Raw genomic sequence first — 25,712 nt, 5'->3', positions numbered from 1 at the left:
CCTTTGTTATATAGAAAAGAAAACTAATACATWTCCTTCTTCATATATTAAATAACTTTTTAAGGTAATTTTTATTTAAATACAGACAAAACCTGTACCCTCTTCAGCCCTTGACAAGATACTTCATCAGTGGTAATGGAAAGTTAATTGACAGTAAGAACAATCTAATATTTGGAAATCCTAACGAAAGCAAGTGCTGAGATTATGACTAAAGAAAGCCTCCCAACTGTGAAGCCCAGGAGTACTGCATCACTGGAGCTGCAGACAGAATGCTTGAAAGAACATATTTAAAGCTTTGCGCAGGCCAGATAATCTGTAAGAAGTAGTGAATTTTCAAGTTTACAGAAGGTTTAAGCACAGAGTATCTTAATAATCTGTAAATCTGGTGAATATGATGTCTGGGAAACTTGCACTATTAGGAATAATAAGTAGAATTATTTGAATTTTTTGTTTTTTGAACTAAAAAAAGAATGTCATTCAAGTGCTGTGTAACACATTGCAACTACAGAATACAAATTTCTAAATAAAATGAAGTGACATTTCTGAGGTACATACACAAAAATCAATACGCGCAACAATTTATTTCTTTGAGGGGATACTATAGGTTTCCATGGCAAAATTATTCTCATCTTCACACGGTGCAGCACTGCCACATAAGCCTTTTGCAGTTGCAGTGTGGATATCCCTTGAAAATACCACGAGCTTCCTTTCAAGTCACACTTGTTAAGATAAATTCAAATGAAAGACAAGATTTCAAGTCTGAGCTTTAATATCAGAACTAGAACACCATTTCTTGAATTCATCTAAACAATTTAAAATTGTGTTTCAAATTTTTATGGCACAAGACTGGCTCAGAATTGAAGGTCCACTTGGCCAATTAAAAAACAAAACAAAACCCCCACAAAAAACAGACTAAAAAGATACAAAACAGAGCTTTACAAAGCATAAGTCAGAACTGAAAGCAGCTTAAGGCTTCATTAAAGTATTTGCCAAGTTCTGCTGTTACTTGTGTAATCCATTCTTTAAACAGACTTCAGTGGGATTGCACAGATACAATGCAGAGCAAAACTGGCTCATTCTGCCCAGTTTGAGCAAGATTTAGTCACATTATCTTTCACAGGATTTAGAGACAGGAGAACAAGTTTAATCCTTCTTGCAAGGATCATTTTATTCCCCCCTCCTCTCCYTTGAGTACAATTAGAGATGACTTACAAAAATTAATGCCACATACACACTAATAAAAAAAATTAGTGTGGGGCAAAAACTTAGTCTCAGTATTCTGATATTTTTCTGCCACATTTGACAGAATTAAAAAACAGACACAGCATGGCTCTCATCTAGGCATCTGTTGGCGGTACAATCAATACAAGATGATATAACGAGTCTGGATAATCACTGTTTTATAAAGCTGTCTTTAGTCTGTGGTTGACCTTCTGTACCAAAATCTAGCTCTGTAGTCATCACTGCAAGTCATGAAACCAGGATTGGTAGGAGAATGAACAATACAGCGGACAATGCTGTTGTGCCCAAGAGAAAGAAGATTTCTCCGTTCAGCAGTTCTTGAATCCCAGCAGCAGAGACTTATGGTCCTTTCGTCTGGAAGCAGCACATAGTCCTCTGTATGGTTGAAGACAGCCTGTGTCCTGTGTACTTGTCGTCCACTCAAACCAGCTCCTGTGAAAATAATGAAAAGATTCAGTAAATATGTGCAGTAAAATATGAACCCAAGTAGGATCAGTTTCAGGAAATTTTCAAAGACCTAAAAGTAAACCTCCCATAGATACCAATTGCTACAGTCTAAAGAGACTTATTTTCTCAGTTAGTATACAAATTGTGCATAGAACAGTCAAATCAATTATGCATATTGTTTTGTAGTTATATACATAGTATACTCTAGAATTTCTTAGAGATTGAGGACAGAAGGGATTTAACTACTCCAACTGTGCAGATCAAGGCACACCATTCACAGTCTGAGCACAAATACTTTGCTTGAATAGCAGTTTTACATTCGTTTTTTGTATGAGGCTTGCAACCGTAACTAACTTGAAAGGCCACTGTTAGTAGAATGTACAGATTCTCACTGTCAATGACAACTTTTGTTTCTTTTATGTGTGTGTATCACATTGTATGACCTAGCTTGGTCATACCTCCACTCTACACCCCTCCAATTTTGGCATTTGTGTTTCATATGTAGATATTTCTTTTGCAAGGAACATAGCACCATCCTACCTGACATTTTGCAAGGTTTATTAAGGAGGTGCTGCACCCTGCTGGTTGAGAGCAAAACACAGCTAGTATACATAAAGTACTCTACACACTGGTCCCAGAAGCTGAGATACAAAACTCCAACCTGCTCTCATCTTATCTGCTACCACTGTGTCTAATAATATTTAAGCACACTACTGTTCAACCCAATAGCTTCTTCATTCACACAGCTGCTATTATGTGCAAAGTTTTCATATCTTTCACTCGCTTCTAAGTCCCACTGAGATCAAAGTATCATATTGTCAGCATGCTCTGAGTATGCTTACCTTGCACACAACTGCATCCTCCAAAAACATACAGATGTAGCCATTTTTCAGAATATTTCCATGGCTTACCAGACCCATCTTTTGCACTACAGTCTAATGGTTAAAACAACTGTTTGAAGGCATGTTCAATTCCCCCTCAGTCTGGGGTACTCTTCAGGCAAGTGGCCTATTCTAGCCAGAAGTGGATTAGGCCACTTTTGACCCTTCCAGTTGAAGCTGTGCCCCTAGCCTAGCCATAAATACAACAACGACAAAAATCAAAATGATCACAAGCAAGAAAAGCCACGATGCTGCTTTGCTTTAATAATCACTGTTTCTAACACATTTCAGAAGAAAACCTAGAGAACAAAACCCTTTGCACAGATGCCCTAATCATTACAGGCTATTCATGTTCCTTTTTTACTTTCCCTATTTTTAAAAGATAAGTTTCYTTTGAAAACAATGAAGTAAATCCACCTAGACTAAACAGTTTATGACACTGGCTGATATGCAACAATCACAGCTTCTCTTCTAGACGCAATTTATTTTTCAGCAGTAAGACTTAATTCTTCTGACAATACCACCCCCTCATTGGTTAGAACCTGAAAAAGAAGATACTTTGAAGGTCACCTGCCACATACCTGTATATTTGACCAGCGTTCGACCAGTGGATATCTCCCATAGTTTAGCTACAGAGTCTTTTCCACTTGACAAGATATACTTTGAATTTTTGGAAAAAATAGCAGAACAGACTTCAGCTCCATCATGTGCCTTCTCAAAAGTAGTGATACAGCGATTTGAAACACCATCCCACAGTTTGATGCACCCATCCTTACTTCCTGTCACGTACATATTTGCACTTGCATTGTAATTTACTGAACATATAGCATCAGTATGCTGATCTTGAGGATTGCAAGACACAAAACACTGAAAAGTATTGATATCATAAAGGCGTAAGGTAGGATGCTGGGTACCAACAAGTATGAAATCTCCAGAAGGATGAAAAGAGATCGAGCGTAACATCTCTGCCTCCTGTTTGGTCAAAAAACACATAATCAGTATCAGTAAGAAAAAAAAAATCTGCAAGAAAAGGTTAATTCTAATGATGTTAAAGTGCTATAAAAAAGTTAAATTATCCATTAGCATAATGTGTTATGTTTTCACAAAATAGAAAATGCTTCACAGAGTATCAACATGAGACAAAACATTTAAGCGCATCACAGTTTTTGTCCTTGAGCAGCTTGCAGTGCCCACTCATTTTAAGGATGACATAACTGTGAGAGGAGGTTTTGTCAGCCAGTCACATACCCTGAACCCCACCACCACATAATTCCAAACTGCCCTCCAAAACCAAGATAATATAATTGACTTCAAAGCTATCAATATTACATTAGGTCTAGAGTAACAAAAACTAAACAGGCACTAGATTTTTAAAGACTATAGGTATCTATTATGCATGAACTCTTAACATATAATTACTACAATGCCGGTAAATTGTGTAATTGCATACTCCTGCCTACCTAGCCATATATAAAAATCAGATGCAATTCGGCCACTGATACCTCAGTACTTATAGATTCAAGCTTTGGTTGCTCTGAATGGGACTATTGTATCTAACCTGTATATATTTGAAGGCTCTTTTTGCAGAAGGTTTTGAATAGTCAAACAATTTAAGTGTGTAGTCCCTTGAACCAGATGCTAGAATCTGTTCTGTTGGATGAAAAGCTAAACACGTAACTTCATCCACATGATCATACAGAGTCCGAATAACAGGGTGATTTTCCATGTTCTGCTGTGCTGTCTCATTCATCATGACCTACAAAGAACATTCAACAAGTTAGAGTCCTAGAAGGCAGAACATACTTCTGACAGGAAATGTAGTTTTAGTATATGCTTGAGCAGCCAAAAAACAGCTTTCTGACATATAACTCGGCATACAATCAATAGTGATTGTCTTAATTATTTGAAGGCCCATGACACATTATTACCAAATAACATCCCTGTATCTTTACAAAGATTGACTTGTCCAAACCAGTATCAATAGCAGAGAGCTGACACAAGAAAACACAGTCCAAGGGTACTAAGCATCACCTTCATCCTCAACAGTCCAAATCAAGGCACTGTATTGCCGTGGGAATTAGAGGAAGCTGTACCAACTGGGGAAAGCTGCAACTTTTATTCACATGGCATACTGCTGAGAATTTGGTATATGTCTAAGCAAAAATAAACCCCAAACCAAAAAAAAAACCCCTCCCCCAAACCTTTAAATTGCTACTCGATAACTTTATTAGAGAAAAATGAACATGAACAAATATGAGTTCTGTGAAACAGTAAGTTGTGAAACACACAGGCACTGGAGGCTGTAAAGGTCAAAAATGTAAGTGAGTTCAAAAATAAACTGTGTTCACACAAGATAGCAATCATCAACAACTGTTAGAAGTAAGTATAGGAATTGGAATAGGAAATATGGCAAGACAGACATTTGGTCCAACCCACTGGGCCAACCATAAGGCACAGACACAGCATAAAATAGAGACAATACTTCAAAAAATTAACCACATGGCTATAATTCAAGTGATATTTTACCTCAATAGGCATAGCACTTTTGGCCAACATTCTCTCCGTATCAAGAATTTTTATTGAGGCATCAGCAGATCCTGTAGCTATTAACTGTCCATCTCTGCTATACGTAGCTACACGACATGGTCCTTTATGAGATGTGACATAACAAGTTTCATATTCAGAAGCCTCAGGAGACATGGTTTGTACATCTGCATCAAATTCTAAGTCAATTCCTGTGCCTGGTGCTACCGTATCTGACCGTCCAATTGCATATTGAACAGCACTGTCATCGTTCTCCATTCCTGAAAAGAGAAGTTAATGTACTTAAAGTATGCTAACTTTCCCCATAGACAGATAGGCTGTGGCCAGATCTGTGCTACAGATTTCTCTAACAGCTATATGAGTCAGACATTAAAAGAGATGAGCCCTCCTATTCAAAGCTGAGCTAGCAGAACATACGAAGTTATACAGCAACACTTGTCATGCGAAACGAGAGGTAATTTGGCTACACTAGAGCAGAACATAGCTTTGTAATTTTAACCTTAGAAATATACCCAGCAAATATCATATTATACTAAGTACTGATAAATGCACTACCAATCACTTTGGGAAGCCATGGACAGACCTATAGCAAGCTTTTTACAGAAGGGAGAAACAAACCTCAACGCTATTATTACATGAGATTTAAAGTTAAAAATGTTTTAGATCAGATTTTTTACTGATTCTTTTAATTTTTGTTTTATTGTATTGAGGAAAAAAAATCCCATCCCACAAACTACCCTAGCATTGCTAATAAAAATGATTACTCCTGTTCACACCCACCCTACAGATTTAACTTTTTGATTTCCAGCATGCATCTACAGGATGAAGACAGGTCAGGCCTGGAACTTGTAATAAGGCAGGRTGCAAGAATTTTCAGCTATGTGCCTAACTGTGCTCATCAACCTATCACAGGTGATGGAAAAGTTTTCATTGCTTTCATCTACAAATCAAGTCTACTATTCTTATTTCACACAGACACAAAGCTTCACATATTTATACCCTTGGAACTCAACTAGTTCAGGCAGCAGAACCAGCTCAGTTACAATACACAGAGGACATACTGCTATGCCTAGGCCTCTTCCAATAACTTTGTTTTAACAGCAGCTCAGGTATTTTGACTATATACTATGGCACAGATGTACTCTCAGAGAGAGAGAGAATAGACTGTACCCTGGCTGAGGCCCTAGACTGTGAAGCTTGTTTTTGTCAGACCAGCGTATAAAGGCTAATAAGGATGGCCAACAGAAGGGCTTACTCCCTTTTCAACTCTTTCAGTGAGAGTAATATTGAAAAATTTTCTACTGTTGATAGAGAACTGTGTGGGTCAACCTATTTCTATCACATCTGTAGACTCAATGATCCTGTTTACTGAAGTATACTTTTTAGAAGGCTGTCAGTCACCCAGGACCCTGGACAGGTAATCCTACATGCTACAGAAGTTCAAACAGACAGACTTTGACAGCATTCACTTATCTCTTTTGCTTTCAGTGCATATTAAGAGAAGAAACATAGAACTGAAATGCACCTCAAAAAAACACAGAGGCAAAGGCTGTATCTAAACATGTAAAAATGTTATAGTACCACTAAACATGAGCTTTGTATTCTCAGTAACATTAAAGTCTTAATTCACATGGATTTAAACTATGGATTTAGAAACTGGAATTTTATGTTATTTTTTTATTCTAGCTTACCTAATTTAATTAGGTGCAGCAGTTGCTCAGACGGTGCACAGACTGACTGTGGTTTTATCTCATTTATCAAACCATTTGCAATATTTATGTACCCATCATATAACAGCTGACTAATGATTAGTTTATAAAGTTGCTGACGATCTTTCAAGCTGACTTTTGTTCTATACATTGTGAGCAAGGAATGCCTTGGAGGGGCCTGAAATAAACAAATAAACAAGAAAAATCACAGGTAAGAGGGTTACATATAACAACTGTAATAAAGCATAAARGACCTTCTGCTGAACTTCTGAGTAGAAGACCATAGCTAACGCTATCATATTTTAGGTAAGATTCGGTATTAAACAGAGAAATGAAAAATGCTATAAAATGAAAGAAACTTGTTGCACTTGTTTGCTGCAGAAATTAAAATATTGCCATTAAATAGAACGGGAACCATATTAAGGAGCAATAAAGAAAATGATCTAGTGAAAAAAGGCAGGATTACTTAGCAAGATTATTCTGTCAGTATCTTTCATTTAGCCTTGCTAGTGCCGGCAGACAGGTGGACCCGGGCACGCAGAGCCAGGAAGGCGATTAACAGAAAACGTGCAGGGAAGTCAAAACGCTAACCACCCTCGCACAGCCCCAGACCGTTCCCTCCCTTTCATCCGAGGCTCTCACGTCCTCTCCACACCTCCTCCCGCCCAGCACATGCTCCTCTTCCTCCCCTGCACCCTCTCCCAGCCCCGAGTAATAAGACCAATAACCAGTTTCGGGGACCAATAACCAGGGAGGGAGGGGGCGTGGGGGAAAGGGACTGAATGAGGGCGGGGAGAGTGCTCAGCCGGAGCACAGCGGTCACAGAGAGCAGGCTTCAGACACCGGGGGCGGACAGGCAGCTTCGGGCGGGAGCTGCAGAGGGCGAAACCCGGCCAAGGCAGCGGAGACGAGAGCAAGGGAGCGCCCAGAGCAGCACCGGTACCTACCGACCCTTCCTTCTGCCTCCCTCGCTCTCCCCCTAAAATGGCGACCGGAGCCCTGAGCGCATCGATTGGCGGCGGCGGCAGGGGAGGAGGTGGCGGCGGCGGCCGAGACCGAAGAATGCTCCTCCGCGAAGGCTGCTGCATCGAGCGCCCGCAAATCGATTGGAGGCGACTCTTGAAGGAGAGAATTGCAGCATCACATGACAGTGACACCACGCGCGCGCCCGGGCACTGGCAGGTCCCCCCGTCACGTGAGCGGTGACGCGCCAAGCGCGCCCCGAGCGCCCTGGGGGGGGGCGGGGGGGCGGCCGGGGGGCACGGCTTGGCCGGGCGGGCGGCCGGGCCCCTCGGCGGCGTCGAGCGCGGCCCGCCCCCGGGGAGGGCAGCGCCCCGGCTGGAGAAGGCGCGGCGGTGTTCCGGGGTGGGATGCGGGAGGCAGGCCTAGGTGACCGGGCAGCCCAGGTGACCTGCGTGGGGGGGCCCACTGGAGCTCAGTGCGGGTCTTGGCAGGAGGGTGACTCAACTCAGCAGACCGGGAGCCAGGATTCTTTACTGTCCCAGCTGCAACGCTTCGAAACGCTGCTTCTGCTGGGACACCAGTATCCCAAGCACGGGGACATTCCCAGGGGCTAAAAAACCAAAGTTCCTGGCATTGCTGCTCTGTGCTGCAGGGCTCTCTGATGAGTTCTACAACTTAGGCAACACAGTAACAAGCACCTCACGCTGCCGCACTTCACGGGCTCTCAGCAGGCTGAGAGCCTGTCCCAAGAGTACAAACACCACCCTCCCAGAAGTCCTACTCACGTCAGCCTCAAGAAACGGTAGTCGAAGTGGACGTGGGTCAAGGAGGGGGGATGCCATGCTACCCATGCCCCGTGGGAGCTGTCGTCTATCACATGCTGCAGCGACACGACGACCTGACATCTTCTTTTTACCTATCCTGTATCACTTGTAAAAGCCGACACACCAGACTCGCCTTTCCACTCGTTCTCAACGCTGCAGAGCCAGTTAGAGTTGCCTTCAATCACGCTTCTTCAGAGGCTCAACGTACTCAACCTAGTTTTGGCTGTCGCTTGCCACTCAGTGGCTGGGGTCCTCCTCACAGGTGTGAGTGGGACCACGTAGGCAGCTGGCCTCTGAGACAACACAACAGCCCCAAGCTCCTGTTACGCTTGTCCTCACAGACTGCACTGATCCTTCACTGCCACTCCGTGTCTCTTCAAATACCTGTCAGGCTTTGGAAGCTGCAAGCAACTGCACGTCACCACTGGTGTAACACGACGGTCTGCTTGTCCCCCTCACACGTGTCCGCGGGCTGGTGAAGGTACCTCTGGCCAGGCGTCACCTCGCGGGCTGTGCAGCGGTGGGCGTCCCCTTCGCACTTATCCTCAAGAGCTCACGGCACGCGGAGCGCTGCCCTGGGCTGCACGTCTGGGCAGTGCGAGACAGAGGCCTGCTTCTCCCCTCTGCCTGTCCTGCGGGTCCTCCGGGCTGGGAGCTGCCACCCGTGGCACCTACCTCGCTGGCAGGACACAATGGCCCCGAGCCCCACTCGCGCTCGGCTTCACGCGAGGTGGCAGCACAGCCTCTCCCTCAGCCCAAGGCGGAGGGTGTGTGTGTGGAGGAGGCGAGGGAAGCGGGTTCGTGCCTCACAGGATGCAGGACTAACCTGAAGCCCTTCCCCCCACAGCCGGCTGCACGCTCTGAGGCCTCAATGGCTGTGAGGAAGGGATGGTAGTTGTAGCGTTGCCACAGGTGGGTGGTCTGGACGTACGCGATTTGCGTAACGGAAGACCCGGCCAAGCAGAGACTTTGCGGAGAAAAGTGTGTAAACGGGGCGCCGATCCACGCAGTTGGAGTACGGAAGGAGCCAGCGGCGGAGAGACGGTACGTAAAATACGCATGTAGCGCAAACACCGCCCTTGGGGGCGGGCGGGTTGGCCCTACGCGGGATACGCAGCAGGCTGCCGTTGCGCATGCGCCCCAGAGTCTCACCACGACGAGGCGCAGCCTCGCAACGAGCGGAGCGTTTGGCGAGCCAATGGGCGGGCGGGTCGGTTGAAAAGGAGCCAATCAGCGGGCGCGGGCGGCGGGAGACGGGCCAATGGAAAGCGGCGGTAGTTTAAAGGGTATTTAAGGGAGGGCGGTTTGAATTCAAACAGTGTTGGCGGCCGGAGGGAGCCGAGGCCGGGGGTGAGCGGGCGCCCGGGACTGTGGCGGGACGGGGCCCGGGACCGTGCCCCGGAGGGCCGTGCCCGCGGGAGGTGTCTTCAGGGCCCGGCCGGAGGGAGGGAGGGAGAGAGGCAGGCAGGCAGGCAGGCGGCGAGCGCAGACTAGGAGCCGGGGGCAAGGGCGCTGCGGCGTGGAGCGCAGGCCCGGCCTCAGAGGCTGCCCGGCCTGCGAGGAGGCGGCGGGGTGCAGGCGGGGAGCCTCAGAGGGAAAGATCCGAGACGCAGTGTTGTCTGTGGAGCTGGTTTGTGTTAATTGTGCGTCACGTATAGGCTAATCTATATGTGCCCTTCTCCTCAGGCATCATGGACAAGAATACTAAAGAGAACCATTCTGGACACCATAGCCATGCTACTAAGGTAAATAACTTGCCGGGTTGATTGTCCTGTTTTACATGCTCCTACAAGAGCTATAGGCTTAAAGTTGTTTATGGTGATTATTGGTAACTGTTCTAAATAGCAAAAACAGGAAACTTCTCTTGAAGTAGCGATTCCTGTTCACAGGAAACAATTCCCAACCTTATTTTATTTTATTTTATTTTTTTTGGGGGGGGGGGGGAACATTGCCCAAGGCTTGCTCGCCTTCTTGCTGGTATTGATATGTCATTCTCTAATTAAGAAATCCTCCTTGTATCTTGCTTATAATCTAATAGCCTTTAACTGGACAGCAAGTGCATGTGGGTAATTTATTCCAGATATGATTTCCAAAAACAAGTACTGTGTCAATGTTGCTACTAGCATATCCATGTGAAGAGTGCTCAAGATAACCCTGACTGAATAATTTTTGCATACAGATGCACAAATACTTTCTCATTCTTTTAATTCAGAAACAAAAAGATCCTTGGTAAGGCTTTAGAATTAGCATGAGTAAAACTAATATATATACATACACATGTGCATACATACTACATATATATATATATTTTTTTTAATCAAGCTGTCAGTACATTTTTAGTGAACTGAACCAGAAGACTAAGTAATGTCTAGGGGAAGAAAGAAGTATAAACTATTACATAGGTATCATTTGAGGGTCAAAATAAATGTGAGAAGCTAATTATCAATGTTTGAACTGAATTTTAAGCAAAGTTTCCTAGAAGAGCTAAGAACTTCTTAAGTATAAGCCTTGACTACCTCTAGCTTTTGCTGACTGGAAAAAAAATGCTGAACTCCTCTTATGTTGAGCAAGGCAAATTAAGATGCATAGCATTCAAGGGATCAATGACTCAAAAGAAAGCAGGGTAGGCAAGTGATAAGACTTTGAAAAAGGGGTCTGTCAGTCTTACTACTGTTGACTGATACTCTTCAGACTTATTTGAAGATTTTCCACTAGCTGTAAGTGAATGTGCTGTCCACAAGAAAATGTCAGCATTCTATAAGTCAACTTCATCCTTAAAGCATAAGATCGGAACATCCTAGCACCTCTCATTAGTGTGCTACATTCCCTTCTCCCTGCGCCCAACCCATATCAATGTCTATTGAACGGGGCCATAAAGGTTATAGTGTGCTATTCTATAATTAAAATATCATGTTTTCTTTTTGAAGACTGTAAATCCCATCGGGGATGGCCCGAAACGTGTCCCTGTGCCTCAGCATTCTGCTCAGAGCCGGTTACTAAGCAGTGGAGTTCAAGCACAACGTGTTCTGTGTCCTTCAAACTTGGCCCAGCGAGTTCCTGTACAGTCACAAAAATCTGCACTGTCAAACCAAAAACTGTCTAACAACCAGACAGTGCAGCAGCCTCGACCAAAATCTCTGGTCCAACCAACTACTAGGCCTCAGGTTCCAAGCAAGAACAATGAAAAACCTCAGCAGGCTCCAGTATCTGGTAATTATGAAGATGTATATGTTTTTAAATGGCTGTGACACTCAGGATGCTTCTATTCTATGAAGCAGAATACAGTGCAAAAATTCTGAAGCTGAGCTTAATGATATGTGGGAGTCCTGTACAGAAATATCTGGCTGCACCCAGAAACAGAATTGTAACACTTGATCTTGGATGTTGCTGCACTGTCTTTCTGTTGCCAGGATTATGTGTTTAGAGCCAATATGGGTGTTTCTTGCTCTTGAAAGACTTCCAGATACTTATTAGTCAATTGTGAATTAAAGAAATTAGCACTAATTCATCATAATCTTGTGTACCAAAGAGATTAACATGAATAATAGAGTGCTATATTGATGGTGGCGGGGAGGGGGAAGCTTCTAAATGTTTCTCTTAATTTAAAAAAGCTTTCTTGGAATTCCATCTTGATAGCAGTGATAACTCAACTGCTATGCTGCCTTGCAATGTAAGTTTACTTTTTTTAAATAACACTGGATGCCATCTAAGAATTGGTGCTGATACTACACTGAGATTATACTTGTTCCCCACATGCATTTTTGTACTGTGCTCATGGATTTGTTTCATAAGTCTCCCCTTACTTATACATAGCAAAAAATCCTGAAGCAGAAAGCACATCTAAACAGAAAAATGAAGAGACTACTAAAAAGAAAAATGAAGAGACAAAAAAGTAAGTTGTTGTGTACCTAAATGTTCTAGCTAATGGAGCCCCATTGAATTAGGCTTTCTTTTAACTTCTAGGACTACATGCTGTGCCTAAGCAAGTTAGCCGTAGTTAAGTACTCAAGGCCCTTGATTGTTGAGAACAGTGTTCAAACACTTTAAAGCTATAACATTTCTTAATGAAACTCTGGGAAAGCTTACTTTGACCTGAAAATCCTCAGGAACTGGAACTTCCTGTAATTTAAAGAAAAGCTTTTTGCTAAATGAGTAATGGCTCTTCCCTTGAGAGAACTCTGATAAACACTATTCTAATCACAAGATGTACAACTGAAAATACACCTCCTTCATATGTGCAAGAGGTTGGAATCTGATTAGGGATGAATTAGACTTTTAGTATAGCTAGCTCTAAAACACAGTTCTGACATGCACTAGTAAGTGCCTGTGTATTTACTGTACTGAAATATGCCTGGTCTGGTACATGCAGTCTTGATTTTTGCAGTAACATGTGGCTGATGTTAGCATCTCTACATGCAAGCTTTAGAAAGGAAGAGATCAGCTTTCAGGCTCCTYTTCTGAAGTCTCAGTGCATGTTTTGTCCTCTTGGTGGTGTTCTCTTAAAGACTAAAATCTAGCTCAGGTCAGGAAGTATCCTATTGAACAGGAACACTATTAATGAAAACCCAGAATACAGCTGGATACTTTGTATGGCTTCTGATACTTTAACGTATCTCTTTGCAGAAGGCAGTGGTCTCTTGATGACTTTGAAATTGGTCGACCTCTGGGGAAAGGAAAATTTGGAAATGTCTACCTGGCACGTGAAAAGCAGAGTAAATTTATTCTTGCACTGAAAGTGCTATTTAAAACACAATTGGAGGAAGCTGGAGTAGAACATCAGCTACGAAGAGAAGTTGAAATACAGTCTCATCTTAGGTAAAGTTTAGTAAACAATTACATTGTTTGCCTCGCTTGTGCCCAAAGAAAAACCATAAAATAAGCTTGTTCCTGGTAACATACAGTGACCTTTTGAAGACAAAGGCTATTTAATAAAAACAAAAAACCAAACAAACAAAACTTTAAATTGCTAGTTAAAATTCTTGCCTTCTTGTACAAGGGYGTAAATCTTACCTTTGTCTAGTTTGCTCTGAAGCAACCACAGTAATAAAAATCTTCCTTACTGCTATTCCTACTTATTGCATTTATATGGGTAACTCTGCAACTTCTCAGGAGTCTAAGCTTGATTCTAGTATTTGGCTTCCTAGAAAACAAGCCTAATTTGCTGATCAAATTGAGTGTGTTCCACAAAATCATTTAAAGCTTTTAAACTTAAATTCAAACACAATAGGAACAGGCACTTTCTAATGGCAATCTACTTTTCCAGGTGCTGTAGAGAGATAAGCTAATGCATATCTTCTTGAGCATAACTCTGGGCTGGCCTCTTGCCATGAGGAAGCCTAAACTGTTCCTATGATAAATAGCGCTTATCTGCTATTAAAGCTCTCGTAACGGATATGTGAGCTGAAATAATTCATGCTCCCACTGAACGCTAATGCTAGGGTCCCCACAGTGCTGGGTTTGTTTCCCATGCTTAGCAACACAGAGTGGAGCATAAACACATGATCGTATAGTGTGGCAAAAAGCCCTAGATTGCTGAGGAGTACTTGCAAGATGCTGAAGACCAATGCTGACCTTCCTTGAAAGCAGGGGAAGCAGGAAAGGGAAATGAAGTTCATTATCTTGCCAGCCCACAGTATGCACAGCAAAACTGCTGAGTATACGCACTAAATGAATTATTTCTCACAGTGAAACTAAAAAGAAACCCACTGTACTGTCTCCTATAACTAAGAATCAAGTAATACATACAAATACTTTGTTCAGAGGAATATTTCTATCTTCTTGCAGGCATCCCAACATTCTCAGACTATAYGGCTACTTCCATGATGTTACAAGAGTCTACCTTATTCTAGAGTATGCACCTCGTGGAGAAGTCTACAAAGAGCTTCAGAAGCTTACCAAGTTTGATGAGCAAAGAACTGCTACTGTAGGTTGTTCTAGCTTCTTAAACATCTGCTCTTCATATTTGGAATACCTGCAGCATAGAGCTAGCTCTTTGGATGAAATTCTGTCCTTAGTTGTATGAAGCYGAGATTCSCTAGATATTTATTTGCTCATGCACTTGTAATATATTTAGGAATAAATTGGGAAGACAAATTACTCTGCAGCATTAACATAACCGAATGTTCAGTGTTGCCTAGTGCTTCAAGTGCTTGGTCACTTCAAGTGCTTGGTCACTCCAAGTGGATGCTGTATTGTTAGACTTCAAGGGCTTAAGATAATTACTCAAATTTAAATTAATAGCATTTTCCAGGTATTACATAATTGGTACTATGCTGTAGCCAACAAAGCTAGAGTAACAGTGCCTTCGTACTTGAAAATTTGCTTTCTTCTTAAATACAGTACATCACAGAACTAGCAGATGCCCTGTCATACTGTCATTCAAAGAGTGTGATTCACCGAGACATCAAACCAGAAAACTTGCTGCTTGGCTCAAATGGAGAATTAAAAATTGCTGACTTTGGATGGTCAGTGCATGCTCCATCTTCTAGGTAAGAATGTAATGCATAAAAACCTTATGCAGTGAAATACTTCTGTGGTGAAAACACTAGCTTTCTTGTCACATCTATAGCTGTGAAACAGAGGTAAATGTGAACTTGTAAAACTACTGGAAAACACCCATCCTTTAATTTTTAAAACAGGGCCACTGCAGTAAAGAACTTGGGCCCTAGCAATATATTTAGGATTATTCCTCAAAGTCTGAATTGCATCTGACAGAAAGGAAGCCTGTATCTCACCTAGCCAGCGAGATGAAGAGAGAAGTGTAGGAGTGTGACTGCAATGACTGGGATGTGGCTCTTTTTCTTTCCTGTTTAAAGGAGAAGTTACTGCTGGGATTTCTTTACCAAATATTATGGTGGTGCTGCATCTATTTAGAGTAGACTGCACAGAAGTACAGGTGGCTGCCAGCATTAGCTTCTATCTGGCTCTTGAAACAGATACTAATTGCCATAAAGAATAAATGATGACAAATTGAAACATAAATTCTTCTTCAGGAGAACAACTCTTTGTGGGACACTTGACTATCTGCCTCCTGAAATGATTGAGGGAAGAACACATGATGAAAAGGTGGATATTTGGAGCTTGGGGGTTCTATGCTATGAGTTCCTAGTAGGGAAACCACCTTTTGAAGCAGACACATACCAGGAAACCTACAGAGCTATTTCCAAGGTATGTGCCATCACTTACTTGAACTAGCTGATTTTTGTGGCCCTTCAGCTCTCTTGTATTATTCAAGCTTAACAAATGTCAGTTAACTAGAATTGTAGTATGGCTTAATGAGATACTGACAAAACTAAATTCCTAAAACTGTCTTTAGTTGCTCTATGGAATGACTGTAAAAGACCTCAAGTTACCTTGCTTGACTTCCTTGGTTCCACCCTGTTTCTACCTGCATCGGAACTCCTATCTCTTTCATAAAGCAGTTAGCCTTCTCCATGTAGGCTCTCTACCTCTTTCCTTTTCTGGTTTATAAAATGAGTATTTAACATTCAGGCTGTTACTAAAAAATGCAAGCTTTAATTTTCCTGTTTCATATCATAGAAAGGCTCCAGCAAACTAGTCTTGTGTCAAAAGTGCACAAAAAAAATGCTACAAGCTTTTCTGATGCTTGTGGAAGTTAAGCTTTATTAAGATAATGCTGAAGTTACCTTATCTCAATAGGTTTAAGGTGTATAGCCCACAAGACTGACATACCATCCCAAGTACAACTAGGAAGAAAGTTATAGCCCTTCAGTTCTCTAGTCATTACCAAAGAAATTCTGCATCTTTAGTGTCATTTCCTTTTCTTAGGTGGAATTCAGATTTCCTCCATTTGTAACAGAAGGTGCGAGAGATTTAATTTCAAAGCTTCTAAAGCATAACCCATTCCATCGGCTGCCCCTGAAGGATGTACTTGTTCATCCCTGGCTTACAGCAAACTCTACAAAGATGCCCAACAGCAGAAAGAGTGATGTTGCTGCCACATCAAGAACATAGTCGTAACGGGTAACTGCAYTGGATCAACGAGAGACAAGTCTTGTAATGTGACTACTGTAATGCTTACAAGAGAAAGAGCAGGCCTTGGAATCCAAGGGTGGTTGAAGGAGAACATAAGTCTTTGAGCTGGTTGTCATTTTAAAATGCAATAGCAATGTAAAATTGTTTGACTCTTTAGCTGGAGGTTGTGGAATATTTAATATACTTGAAATCCAATTACATGTGGGCCAGGTATGTTGATAAAGGGTAAAGCTAAATATTAAGCTGTCAAAGGCCCTTATGATGTGGTCTGTCTTAATTATTGGTTCCTTGTTCCAATAGTAAGAGGCAGTTGTGGTTCTAGCTTACTGAACAGTGCAATAACAAATCCCAGAGATACCTGCCTCCTAACTTATTGGGCTGCTAAGGGTATCACAACTGTGGTGTAATCTGAAACTGAGTGAGGTGAATGCATTTCTCTTAAGTGTCCTAAAATGATGTGTGTGTTTTGTCTCTATTAATCTTTGTCTTATATGTGAGCACTCAACTCCTTAAATAAAGACTTCTTATATACTGTCACTAGTACTGTAAGAGTTACTAGTGTACTTGTATCAAGTTCATCTGCCTGCTTCTGCGCACTTAACTTTAAACCCAGACTACAGTACCCTCTGAGACTCATCTGTGATCACAAAGTAACAGTATGCTTCACCTCCCTCTGTGTTGAGAAGTAAGCCAACAATATTCTCCCTCAAAGTGTGGGTATTGCTGAAGTAGCTCTGGTCACTCTCTAATCTAAAGGTGAATCCAGCTGAAACACAGGATATCAAGGGAAGTACCACAGCCATGGCTACTTACCTGGCTCAATTCTTCTGTTAGTTTTTATGCAGTTATTCAGGCACAAGAGCCACCATGCAGGGTTTGGAAGCACTTTAAAGAAAAAGGTCAGGAAAGCATTGTTATCAAACCAACCATATTTTATGCACTTAGAACTAATAATCATACCTGCTGTTATAAGACTCTTGGTCAGCTCATACACGTTGCAAAGAGGTTACGCCATTCTAACGGGAAGACTTGCATTGTTATTTTGGTCTGGACCCCCATTTACCAAAGTAGTACCAGCTAATTAAACTGGGAGGAAAAGAAACAGGGTAAGTAATTTTGTTTTCAAGTATAATCCAGGCTGTGTGGCAATAAACACAGCATGAAGAGAAATTTTATTCTGGTATCACTACTGCTACAGCTCTGACTTCAGTTTTAAAAAGGATATTCAAAAATTCACTGCTTAAAAATAGACTAGCATAAATGTGACTTGTTTTTAACTTCTTGTATAATACCCCCTCACCCCCCATTTACAGGAGAAAGTTTAAGACAAAACATGCAAATCAAATATCTTCCAATAAAACACTTCAAGCAAACACACTGTAAGAGAAAACCATTTATTGTATTTTCATTATCATAGGACTTTTAAGACCTTTTCCACTATTTTACAAATATTTTTAAAAAGTGATCCTTTACATTTGAGGATTCTGAAATTCAAAATATATTCTCAAATTAATTTAAAATATACTTTTCAAAAAGTTTATCTAAACAAACACAGCCAGTAGTTTATACAACCAAATTTAYCTAATTAACAGGTAATCTGAAGTTTGATCATAATTTAAATGGAACTTAGTTTCTTTATTACAAGAAAATCTCTAGTTACTGCTGGTGACTTTTTTAGTAACTTCTAGATGCATATGCTTTAAATTATATCTGCTTTACAGAAAATTATTTTTGGGAAAAAGTGAGAAGGAATGCTATTTTACCAGCTTTAGTAATAAACATGCTTGTTAGAAATGACTGGTCAAATAAGGAAAACAAGGGTGCTATCATCTGATTATTCTGGAACTGATTTGTTATTCTTAAGAATAACAAAATGTGCCCCTAAACACATAGAGAAGACAGAAGGCATGTACAGAAGAGCACAAAGTTTCTGTGAACAGGAAAAAAAAAAAAGCCAGAGTAAAATTCACTCTTAAGAAAAACTGACAGCCCAGCTGAAGCTTAAAAAAACCCCAAACTGTGACCACTCTAGAAAGTGATATATCACAGAATACTACAGAAGTTTGTTGCATGTTATCACAGCATAGTAACCCTTCAACAGCTGTGTATGTACACACTGCTACTTTTACCTAATAAACATCCCATTATCATCAGAAAGCAAAAAACTTCCCTCCAAGTAACAGACATAATAGTCTTGCAGCTAAATCAAGGCTAAAAGGCAGAGCTTCCCTGACAGGCAAGCTGATTTCAGAAAGCTTTTTTTCTCAAGGGACAAATGGCTCAAATTATGAGCAGGCTCAGACAGCAGCAAGGTGACCACTAGCACTCTGGAGAAGCTGACAGCTTCAGCAACCATAATGCAAAGCAGGCACTAAATGGGACAATTCCGGTTTGTTTGTTTGTTGAAAACAAGCTATTTAAAATGAACTTGACAGCTACTCCTCCTGTACACATTGGCACACAAAACAGCAGAGCATTAGCTTCACACTCTAATGAGCAAGCCAAACAGTTGTGCGCGACATAAGCTCTGTTAGAGGAACGACACAGCTTACTGTTCTCATGGAAGCAGTCCAGACTGCAATGCTGAATCTCAGTATGGTTCCTGTCCTACTCCTAAGGCTGGTACTGAAAGGTGTTTAAACTATATAATGTATCTCTAGATATATGTCACATATGGCCACCTTTACACTGTACATCAGCCTCTAGCCTGTGTACCTGCTCACTGCTGCAAGTGTTTCTATCATAAGACACCAAAGTCTTATCTGGGCTAAGCAGCACAGCCCAACTAGGATGAAACCATTGTCAAGGGACTGTTTTTAGGAAGCAGGCTCACAGAGCAGCTTGCTTTCAAAGGACAGAGAGGAAGAAAATCAGATGTCTCCAGTTTTACCTCTTTTGTCCTACWGAAAAACTCGGGTTAACCAAGCAGCAGCAATAAMAGAGAGGTCCAAGGAGAGATGTGGCTATGACTTGTCTTCCTAGAGCACAAACTAAGTTTGTTCACTTGTGATCCTAAGGATTTGCGGAGCTTCAAACCTGTCCATGGTTTGGACTGGTTTTGAATGTGAGAGGAGTTAGGATGCAGTTTAACATCAGGGCTGACCTGATTTAATAGCTTTCTGATAACAAAAAGAAATGAACTGCTCTTCCTTCCCTCCTACAGCCAGCTGTCATCCCAACCACATGACTCCCTCCATTCACTAACCTGGCAAAAAAAAGTCATTTTGACCACCAGGGTAATTTTCTAAAATTTTAGTTGAATCAGGTTCCTGTATGAACAGATCTGTGTCACAGCCACCTTGGGGTAGGTGTCAGAAGCATGAAGACAGACAAAGATAGGGTAAAAAGAAYGGAGCTGGAGGAAGGCACAGATCCAAAAGACTGTTAAATCTGGCTCAAGTCATCTCACAGAAGCATAGCCCTAACTCTGAAAGCCACGTTTACTAGACTACCCAGTTTTGGAATCCAATCCTTAGGTCAGCTGAAAAATGGTATGGGAATACTATCCAAATACGAAAATGAAAAGCATCTCTAACTGGTACATTCAACACACTGTCAGACAAAAGCACAGGAATTGCTCTTGAGAAGCTATGAATTGTAATGTCTGGACTTCAGGTGCAGGTCTGAGTTTCAGCCACAGGAGCAGAAAGCTGCTATGGTTAGTTTTCATATAAAAATGTGTCCCCAGTACAAAGTCAGATCTCAACACATTAAAGCCCATAGATACCTTGCCTCTGACTTGATGATCTTTGGAATATGTTCGCATAGGAGGTAATTCTGGTTACACTGATTTCAATAGACTCAGGATTTCTTCAGAGTCTATGCGTACACATATTAAAAAAAAAAAAACATCAAAAAGAGAAAATAAAAAGACTTCAGTAAGACCAGTTACTAAGCTATAAAGAAAGCACTTTTTCAAACAAMAAAATTGTAAAATATGGAAGCACCACGAATGAGGTACAGTTTCAGAGCACTGCATCATCTATTCTGGCAAAAACAATTATCACTGTGCAGAATTAAGCATATGCATAACTCCCACTGAAGTTAGTTAGGCATATGTGTTAATACTGCAGGACTGGGGCGTAGCATCTGCCTTTCATAACAAAAGAAATACCTATATACAAATTTGGATCCTAATATTTATATTTACCCAAAGAACTATTCATATAGTAGGATACTGTTTGTTCCACAGGACTACTAGGGAGAAACTTAATCTTATTTTAATTCCTGACTGTACAATAACAAACAAGTGCTGAACTGTAGCAACTGTGTTTCAAYGAGAGAAAAGTTAAGGCCCAAAAATCTAGATTATAAAGACACAGAACTACATGTTCRAAAGAGGCTGCTCATTGTCAAGCATTTATATTATCACTTGCAGGGAATACCTGATACTACTTTTAACAGGTTTTTCTAATGAAGAGGTGGCAAAAGGGACAGAAGATAAGGACAGCACTTCTCACAGTATCACATTTACCTGAAAGAATGGGTAAGAAATGCAAGAGGAGGTCAGCATTAACATGATCCAAGTAAATTTTCTAAAGAAATCTGGCAAACGGAAAAGCTACATGGATATACAGCAGTTAAAAACTGAGCAAAAACCAACAGGAAATCATCATGACTTTGGGGCAGGAGGTTTAAAGAAACCAGTCTTTCGGAAGTATCGGACAATAAATGGCACAGAAACTACAGTAATGCTGATTCGTACTGGAGCAAACAGTTTGTGAACAGCATATGCCAACACAAAAGTGCTTGTACCAGCAGCCATTTTAGATTGCAACGATGATTCGCTGAAACCAAGTTTGAAGAGAACTGCAGTCATATCCACTCCACTGTGGAAGAAGAAAACAAGAMTTTTTAGTTTATTTTGAAATTACACACTAAAGAATATGAATTAAAAATGTTATTTGTTCAGGGAATTCAAMAGAAAGCAACTACCCTTCCAACTCTGGAAAGTCAGTTTGAATCTAAGTGCTAAATACATAAGGAATAAACCCAACAAATTAATTCAGCAGTAACCACCCAAGTTGCTTCTGTAATAACAACATATCAAATACTTTCAGACAARCACTTTTTTMTTAAATTGAGAAAGTCCCTATGAAGTCAAATATCTTYGYTGTTTTGCAACTGTATAGCTGCAGTGMACGCATGGAGACTACTCAGACACATGCTCAACTTCCTCAAAAAACAATCAAAAAACCTATTCCTCTACTTTTGAGTTTTAAAAAGTTAGAAATTTGTGAATTTATGTTAGAAATTCACTTTCTCAATATTTAAAATAAAGTCTAGTCTTGTATCTTGATGAAACGTACCAGTTAAAGATACTTGATCCARACCAAGATACCTGTTGTTAGGCTTAGAGTTTTCTAACAGAAGAGTACRAAGCTGTTTGAATGCCAAGTATCTTATCTAAAAACTAGTAAGCGAAGTAAGYATTACGGATATTAAATAACTGTTATCCACCAAGTCCATAAACATTTTCACTGTCTACAGACACAGCACTTTTCATGGTAGTCCCCATATTCAGGGTAATATTCCAGAAGAAGTTGTTACTGCAATTTTCCTCCCCTTCACTTGCCAGTGCAATATTTTGTAACTGGGATTTAAATAGTACCTGAAGGAAAAAGTTTTCACTGCCACCATGAGCCCTGATGTATAAATGACAGAAATCAAGTGTTTGCATATTCCCACTGAAGTCAAGAGTTAGGTAGAAACACAGTTTCTCAAAACATTCTCTGCCCCCGTCTCCTCAATGGAAATATCTCGTGCTCAACAGACATTTCTACAACTAATGCAACCCCACCAGAAGCCACATAAACAATATCCCACTTGTCTCCCAAACTTTTGTTTTAGYGCCTGTTGCTTCTGCAGTTTGAACTGAGTTCACACCCAGAAAGATAAGCTCATTTGTAAGCTCCAGCACTTTCGTGTAGCTCTATCTCTACAGGCCATACTGCTATTTGATAACAAAAGATATCTCCACAGAACAAGAATAAATTCTCTCGCCTGGCTAGTACTCTGGTGCAGTCTCCATTCTGTTCTTTCCCAGCCCACCTATGGACTATGAAGCTATGTGAAAGGACAAAGTGCATCCATCTTTACTTAYGCCTGATTTGAGATTAAATCTGCTTCTACTTATCAACAGTTTATACTTGAAATTCAAAAGACTTYTCTTTATAGATCAAACAGGCACAGAGCCCATGTCTCCTTCCAGAAGTACACACAATGGTAAGACTTTTTTCTTGGCTAAACTGTCACCTAGAGGCTACAGACAACAGTACAAACCRCACCTTGACACAGCCAGGTAGAAGATTCCTAGAGATACTAATGAAATTCCAACATGGAATGAAACCCCTACAGCGCCATATTCTTTGAAAACTTGTTTGAGCTGCTGGGATTTGTTGGGTTTCTTGTTTTCACCACTGGGATCTGTGGCTGCCTTTTCAGAGGCTCCACCTGCATCCTAAAAAGAAAACAATTTAAAGTATTTATTAGCATTGAGCATAGTATCATATTCCAGTCAGTTGAACCAGTTCAGAAGAATGAAAAAAGCGGGTTGTGTGCAGTTTGGAATGCTTTGGGAAAGATAATAGCATGCTTTTGTTTTTTCACATCAGCACAGCATTTTCCCTGTGGCAAAGCCCATGCAAGCTCCCTTTTTCCACCTAATCACATTGGAGGGATGCACTGAGCTTGGTGCAAGTTCTCACACAATCCAAGTTTCATCATTATTATGGTCACAATCCTGTGTCTGACCCAAATGGGTGCCATGGCACACCCACACAATTGCTTGAAACATGAAATTGAGATGCCAAAGGGATTTTTTACTTGCACTTGCTCAGCTTTATACAGTGTATTCTTAAAATGTGACTTTTTGTTCAAGGGCTAAGCAACTGATGGCACTGGAAGCCTACATGATATCACATACAAGTGCACTTACGCTGACAAAAAGAGGTCCTACACTTAAGTTCCTACAGATCACACACTGGGGATCAGCTGGGAACAGAAAGAACCAGGGAACTGCTACTGTTGACAGCAACAAGCAATACTATTGCCACAGTGTAGACGGTGGCTACAGAGACATKCCAGTGCTGGTTTAAACAGCCTAATTTCACTTTAAAAAATGTTGTCATAGCAGAATTTACTGACACTTCTTTATCTGYGTAAATTTAAAGTGCAGAATTTTATACTAACATACACCCAAAGCAATCTGATATTGCAATGCAGACAAACAAGGGCATATATATGGCCACAGTACTAATATAGCCCTTGGATACGTTCTTGGACTTGCCATAGAAGAAACACTAGCCGGAAAAAGAGAAAGTTTCCACACAGATCTTTCCCCAATTAGTGAAAAGTCATTAGGAAAGATCAGAAGTGTTCTTTCTTTTCAGCCGAACTCAGTAGCAGTTGTGACAATGTGGCAGCTGGACTAAAGGCCGCTGTGGCCCACAGGACAGGTACAGCTACTGAGTGCCTGGCACCACTTTGTCCTGCTAATTTGTGTGTCTTGAAACTGTGATCTCCAGAAGAAAAACACTTTTGATTCATTCTTGGACTTGTYAATTAGAAGGCAATTCAAGCTCTTCTTATGATGCTCATAGTAGGATAAATTTGTTCAGTCAGTGATTTTAACCATACCAAAAAAAGAAGTTTGCTGCTGCTTCTTTCTTTTYAATTGTAATTTGCATTAGTTTGTACTTCTTACTGAGAGAATACTGATGCATAAAAATGTATTTATGGAACTGTGTAGCTTAACATGTATTTATTCTGATTTGCATTTATAAAAAATGGTTAAACATAACAAAGGATGCTAGATGATTTTGGGGGGCTCATGATTTGTACCATGCAACATTTGTACAGAAACTGAAACTTGATTAAAAAAGAAAAATGTTCAGTAGAAAAAAAATCCTTTATTGCTTAAACCAAACAGTGTTAATAYTAGAAAGTAAATAAATGTTAAAATATATTTTAAAGCAAAGTCCTTATGCAAAAGAAAGGATTCACAGTTAGTCAGATTACTTCAAGTTACCAAGTACTRTAGAGCTCATTCTCTCACTCTTCAGTTTTATTATAGAGAAGGAGGAAAACAAYGGGAGTTAAAATAGGTATTTCTGCATTCTTTAAATGACCAAGTTATTGAATAGAACCAGCTCATAAACTGAACACRATTTTCTCACAATGTCTTCTGCAAAAAGCTGTCCTAACAATTCAACCAGCACTGTTTCCACATGCTTAGTCAAGAAGATCTGTTTATTCAACACTATGATTTTCTTAAAAAACAAACAAACAAACAAAAAAAACCAAGTGAGGTTTGAATGGTATCTTAAAGTTTAATAGCGTATAATGACTTTTTCATCTGAAGATGATCACAATCTATTTAAGGAACCAAATATGAGGAGCTTTTTCAGAGAGCTGTTGACACGCCACAGCCACACCGGAACCTCAGAGGTGCACCAGGGTCACTGTATTACAGGCAGTCTGCAGGATGGAGCCACAAGGACTGAAAAACAGCTCGTTCCCATCACCCAAGTAGCTTTTAATTCACTCACACTCTCTGACTCATATGCAGGCAATGTCTGAATGGATATTGGAGGAAGATGCTAAACAAGCACCACTTCAGCAGATACTGACTATTCAGTATGGTCATGTCATGAATAATGTAAGGAAAGTAATAAAGAAAGCCACACTGTTTTCAGTATAACTCTGCTATAATATTTCTTCTAGGAAACCAGTTTTATTCCTATCATTCAGAAAGAGAAAAATTTCAACATTAGGAAGAACTARGGCATGAAAACAAATCTAAACCAGCAGTTTTTATGTTGTGCAATGGGGCGCTATGAATTAACCTGAAAATTAAGCTACAGACGCCAACCTGTAAGCGAAGCTTTCCGTGCAAAGCTCAGACTACCCGGGCGTAAGCGGGTTTAAACAACTACGGCCGCCGCCTGCCACGGGGAAGCGCCGCGACCCCGCGCGCCGGCGCGACGCGGAGCGGAGAGCGCGGCTCGGCTCGGCGCCAGGCCTTCGCTTGCGCCGCTCCGCGCCGGAGCCGGAACGTGGAAACACCGCCCGCCCCGAGGCTGCGCACCCACGCGCGGACAGCGCTT

The 25,712-nt window shown here is 41.1% G+C and overlaps 3 protein-coding genes across 8 annotated transcripts in view; 1 reads left to right on the top strand and 2 right to left on the bottom strand.

Annotated features, from left to right (window-relative positions):
- Window positions 1-52: 52 nt before the first annotated feature.
- CSTF1 (cleavage stimulation factor subunit 1) lies at window positions 53-9,632 on the bottom strand. Of its 2 annotated transcripts, XR_003256508.1 has the most exons (8): window positions 8,572-9,632; window positions 7,771-7,941; window positions 6,806-7,001; window positions 5,097-5,374; window positions 4,129-4,326; window positions 3,152-3,542; window positions 2,532-2,760; window positions 1,589-1,674 (listed from the first exon to the last, which is right to left on the bottom strand). XR_003256508.1 is itself a non-coding variant. In XM_026084859.1 (7 exons), exons 1-7 carry the CDS (start codon window positions 8,689-8,691, stop codon window positions 1,415-1,417), a joined length of 1,614 nt encoding a protein of 537 aa, XP_025940644.1. In that variant the 5' UTR covers window positions 8,692-9,627; the 3' UTR covers window positions 53-1,414. The 2 variants fall into 2 exon arrangements, 1 of the variants encoding a protein (XP_025940644.1); XM_026084859.1 differs by lacking the exon at window positions 2,532-2,760 and having other exon boundaries at window positions 53-1,674; window positions 8,572-9,627.
- AURKA (aurora kinase A) lies at window positions 9,568-17,154 on the top strand. 5 transcript variants are annotated; one of them, XM_026085106.1, is made up of 9 exons: window positions 9,568-9,654; window positions 10,297-10,355; window positions 11,538-11,820; window positions 12,403-12,502; window positions 13,234-13,425; window positions 14,395-14,533; window positions 14,950-15,098; window positions 15,603-15,777; window positions 16,399-17,154. In XM_026085106.1, the coding sequence occupies exons 2-9, from the start codon at window positions 10,302-10,304 to the stop codon at window positions 16,582-16,584; spliced, it is 1,278 nt and encodes a 425-aa protein (XP_025940891.1). In that variant the 5' UTR covers window positions 9,568-9,654; window positions 10,297-10,301; the 3' UTR covers window positions 16,585-17,154. The 5 variants fall into 5 exon arrangements, with proteins under 5 accessions (XP_025940891.1, XP_025940978.1, XP_025941146.1 ...); XM_026085193.1 differs by lacking the exon at window positions 9,568-9,654 and adding an exon at window positions 9,771-9,820; XM_026085361.1 differs by lacking the exon at window positions 9,568-9,654 and adding an exon at window positions 9,944-9,960 and having other exon boundaries at window positions 12,424-12,502.
- Window positions 17,155-18,292: 1,138 nt separating this feature from the next.
- Window positions 18,293-25,712, bottom strand: part of FAM210B (family with sequence similarity 210 member B) — a 9,078-nt gene continuing 1,658 nt past the window's right edge. Inside the window, exons 2-3 of the mRNA XM_026055672.1 lie at window positions 22,893-23,065; window positions 18,293-21,434 (exon numbers count right to left, since the gene is read on the bottom strand). Of these exons, the coding sequence (XP_025911457.1) occupies window positions 21,218-21,434; window positions 22,893-23,065 (390 nt within the window). The 3' untranslated portion in view covers window positions 18,293-21,217. The remainder of the gene's footprint in view (window positions 21,435-22,892; window positions 23,066-25,712) is intronic.

This window comes from Apteryx rowi, unplaced genomic scaffold (genome assembly GCF_003343035.1).
Source record: "Apteryx rowi isolate R43461 unplaced genomic scaffold, aptRow1 scaffold_0, whole genome shotgun sequence".
Taxonomy (NCBI): domain Eukaryota; kingdom Metazoa; phylum Chordata; class Aves; order Apterygiformes; family Apterygidae; genus Apteryx; species Apteryx rowi.
This window is presented reverse-complemented; position numbering and strand designations above follow the sequence as displayed.

Excerpts from the sequence above, each read along its gene's own strand:
- CSTF1 (XM_026084859.1), bottom strand. The coding sequence starts at position 8,691 with ATGTCAGGTCGTCGTGTCGCTGCAGCATGTGATAGACGACAGCTCCCA. Across the intron at positions 5,375-6,805 it reads GCTGCACCTAATTAAATTAG|GAATGGAGAACGATGACAGT; the intron begins GTAAGCTAGAAT and ends TTCTCTTTTCAG. Across the intron at positions 4,327-5,096 it reads AAAGTGCTATGCCTATTGAG|GTCATGATGAATGAGACAGC; the intron begins GTAAAATATCAC and ends TGTTCTTTGTAG.